This window comes from Anneissia japonica, unplaced genomic scaffold (assembly GCF_011630105.1).
Source record: "Anneissia japonica isolate Jap-2015-1 unplaced genomic scaffold, ASM1163010v1 scaffold650_len285673_cov152, whole genome shotgun sequence".
In the NCBI taxonomy this organism is placed as follows: domain Eukaryota; kingdom Metazoa; phylum Echinodermata; class Crinoidea; order Comatulida; family Comatulidae; genus Anneissia; species Anneissia japonica.
Window position 1 is genome coordinate 210,634 of NW_022728301.1, and position 2,141 is coordinate 212,774.

At 37.1% G+C, this 2,141-nt stretch overlaps 1 protein-coding gene across 1 annotated transcript in view; it reads right to left on the minus strand.

The window, feature by feature from the left end:
- The window catches only part of LOC117114061 (coiled-coil domain-containing protein 171-like), a gene marked incomplete at its 5' end in the record, with an annotated part of 27,182 nt that overhangs the window by 7,065 nt on the left and 17,976 nt on the right, over positions 1–2,141 (minus strand). The window contains 1 exon segment of the mRNA XM_033257596.1: positions 1,330–1,444. Coding sequence (XP_033113487.1) covers positions 1,330–1,444 — 115 coding nt within the window.

The following is a 2,141-nucleotide window of genomic DNA, read 5'->3' on the forward strand; positions in this document are numbered from 1 at the left end:
TAGACGTTTATCTGTTGATGACCTTTTGACCTCCTGAATTCTGCAATGAGATTTTCGGGTCGATTCAGCCGAGACGGCCCGAGTGGAGTTTCATGTAAATGTTTCGTACGGAAAAAAAAATCGCGCCCTGGCCACCCAATATACATGTGTACAAAGCGTAGCTGCTGGCTCGAGACGAATACGTGCAATTCTTTTAGAGTATTTTTTTGCAACATACTGAGCAGGCCGTATGGTAATAATCGGCTAGTGTAAAACATCATTTTTAAATATATAATTTCTACTGTTAAAGGAATGTCTAACTACTATTACTTGTACGTACGTTAATATTTATGAAATCCCATTGTGACAAATATGAATGATAAAGCATGAATGGTTAATTGATATATTTAGTACAAGTATGAATGATTGATATAATAGAATAGTGCGTGTTTTGAGCTATAGACAAAGACAAAACTAATGAAAAGAAGTCACATGTTAATGCAATGATGATTATGTATATTTGGCCGGACCAATAAAAATAGCTTCCGACGCCCTTGAGATAGGAGTATTTCTTCCAGATAACCCACTATAAGTCCAAAGATTTGTTCCTAGTGGGGTACTCGAACTGGTGGTGAATTGGGCAGAACACCGGGAGATAATCCCATACTCTTTTCCGAAGAGTATACAGTGTTCTTTAACATGCACATGGGCCAACATGGGACCAACGGCTCAAACGTCTCATCTGAAAGACAGTGCGCTATCGTAACTTGCATTTCAGCCCTCCGATGTGAATTGAATGGGCGACCAAGAGATCTCCAAATTTCAGCAAAGATATACTGCACCAACTAACAAAATTGGAATTGATTTGCTTAATTTAGAAAGTAATTAGTTTTCAATGGATACAGTAATTGGAATCAGAGAAAGAAATTGTCCTCCCCAATTAACCTTCAGAGTATTGATAGAGTCTTTGTGTAGATTCTTAAATTTCTTGCAACAAATATGAAGATTTTTGTTGTAAAACATCTCTAAATCATTGATTTTTCAATCTGGATGTGAATTAATGAAAGTTGATAACATATGTGGTTCTTTTATTCGAGCAATACAAATATTCATGTAGTTTATGGGTTTTCTTCATTTTTGTGGGTGACAGATTGTCTAAAATACAGCTGTATGTTGATTGTTAATACAGTTTATAATTTATGGGAAAAAAACACCTGTTAACACTAATATTATTGAGTTTAACATGTGAAAATGTTAGCCAGACATCCTGACCTTCCAGGTTAGGGTCATCCTTTTGGGCAATGACTACCCTTTTTTCAGAATGGTATCAGCTATTTTAAATTGACCTACCTGATTTAGAATGGTATCAACCTGTTTCAGATCTGTTCTGGATATGATGTGTCTTTTGATGTCTTCAACAGCCATCTCAATTGACTTCAAGTAAGAAGTCACTGCTTCTTTCTCTCTGTCAGATTTACATAAATTATATATTAGTTGTAACAATATCAAATTGGGGCAACAGTGTATAAATGTGAAATAAAGAAAAACTCAGTAAATACTATTGGCTGCTGTCAAAAGAGGAAGAGCAGTACATGACGGGACGATATCCAGCACACCATGTGTGACTGCCTCTGTAGGGTTCCAGAAGTTACATAATGGCATTTTCATGAAGAGGTGGACATCCAACAACAGATGATGGCTTATGATTGATTGACAGATTAATTAAATGAAAATAATTATATTTTTTTAACTTCGATGGATGGATGGATTTATTTGGTGTAAACACCAAGGACAGCCCACAAAGTCTGAAGAAGACGTATTTCCAGTGGAGTCCTTCTGGTGGTGGTTAGGCAGTACGCCAGGAGACAATCCCCTACTCTTTTCCGAAGAGTGTACTGCGTTCTTTAATGTGCACATGGGCCATAATGCACATGAGACCAATGGCTTAAACGTCTGATCCGAAAGATGGTGCGCAGAGCCCGAACGCCAAGGCCACCCTAAGTTTTCAGGTCCTGAAGGTGGCCTTGAATTGGAAGGTGAACTGTAGTAAATTCAATTCTATTTTTATAGCAATATGATTGTGCAAGGTTTTGCATAACTTATGACTTAGTGCAATCCTTAACATTGTTAAGGTTTCTTTTCATTTGCATTGGTAACCCTGT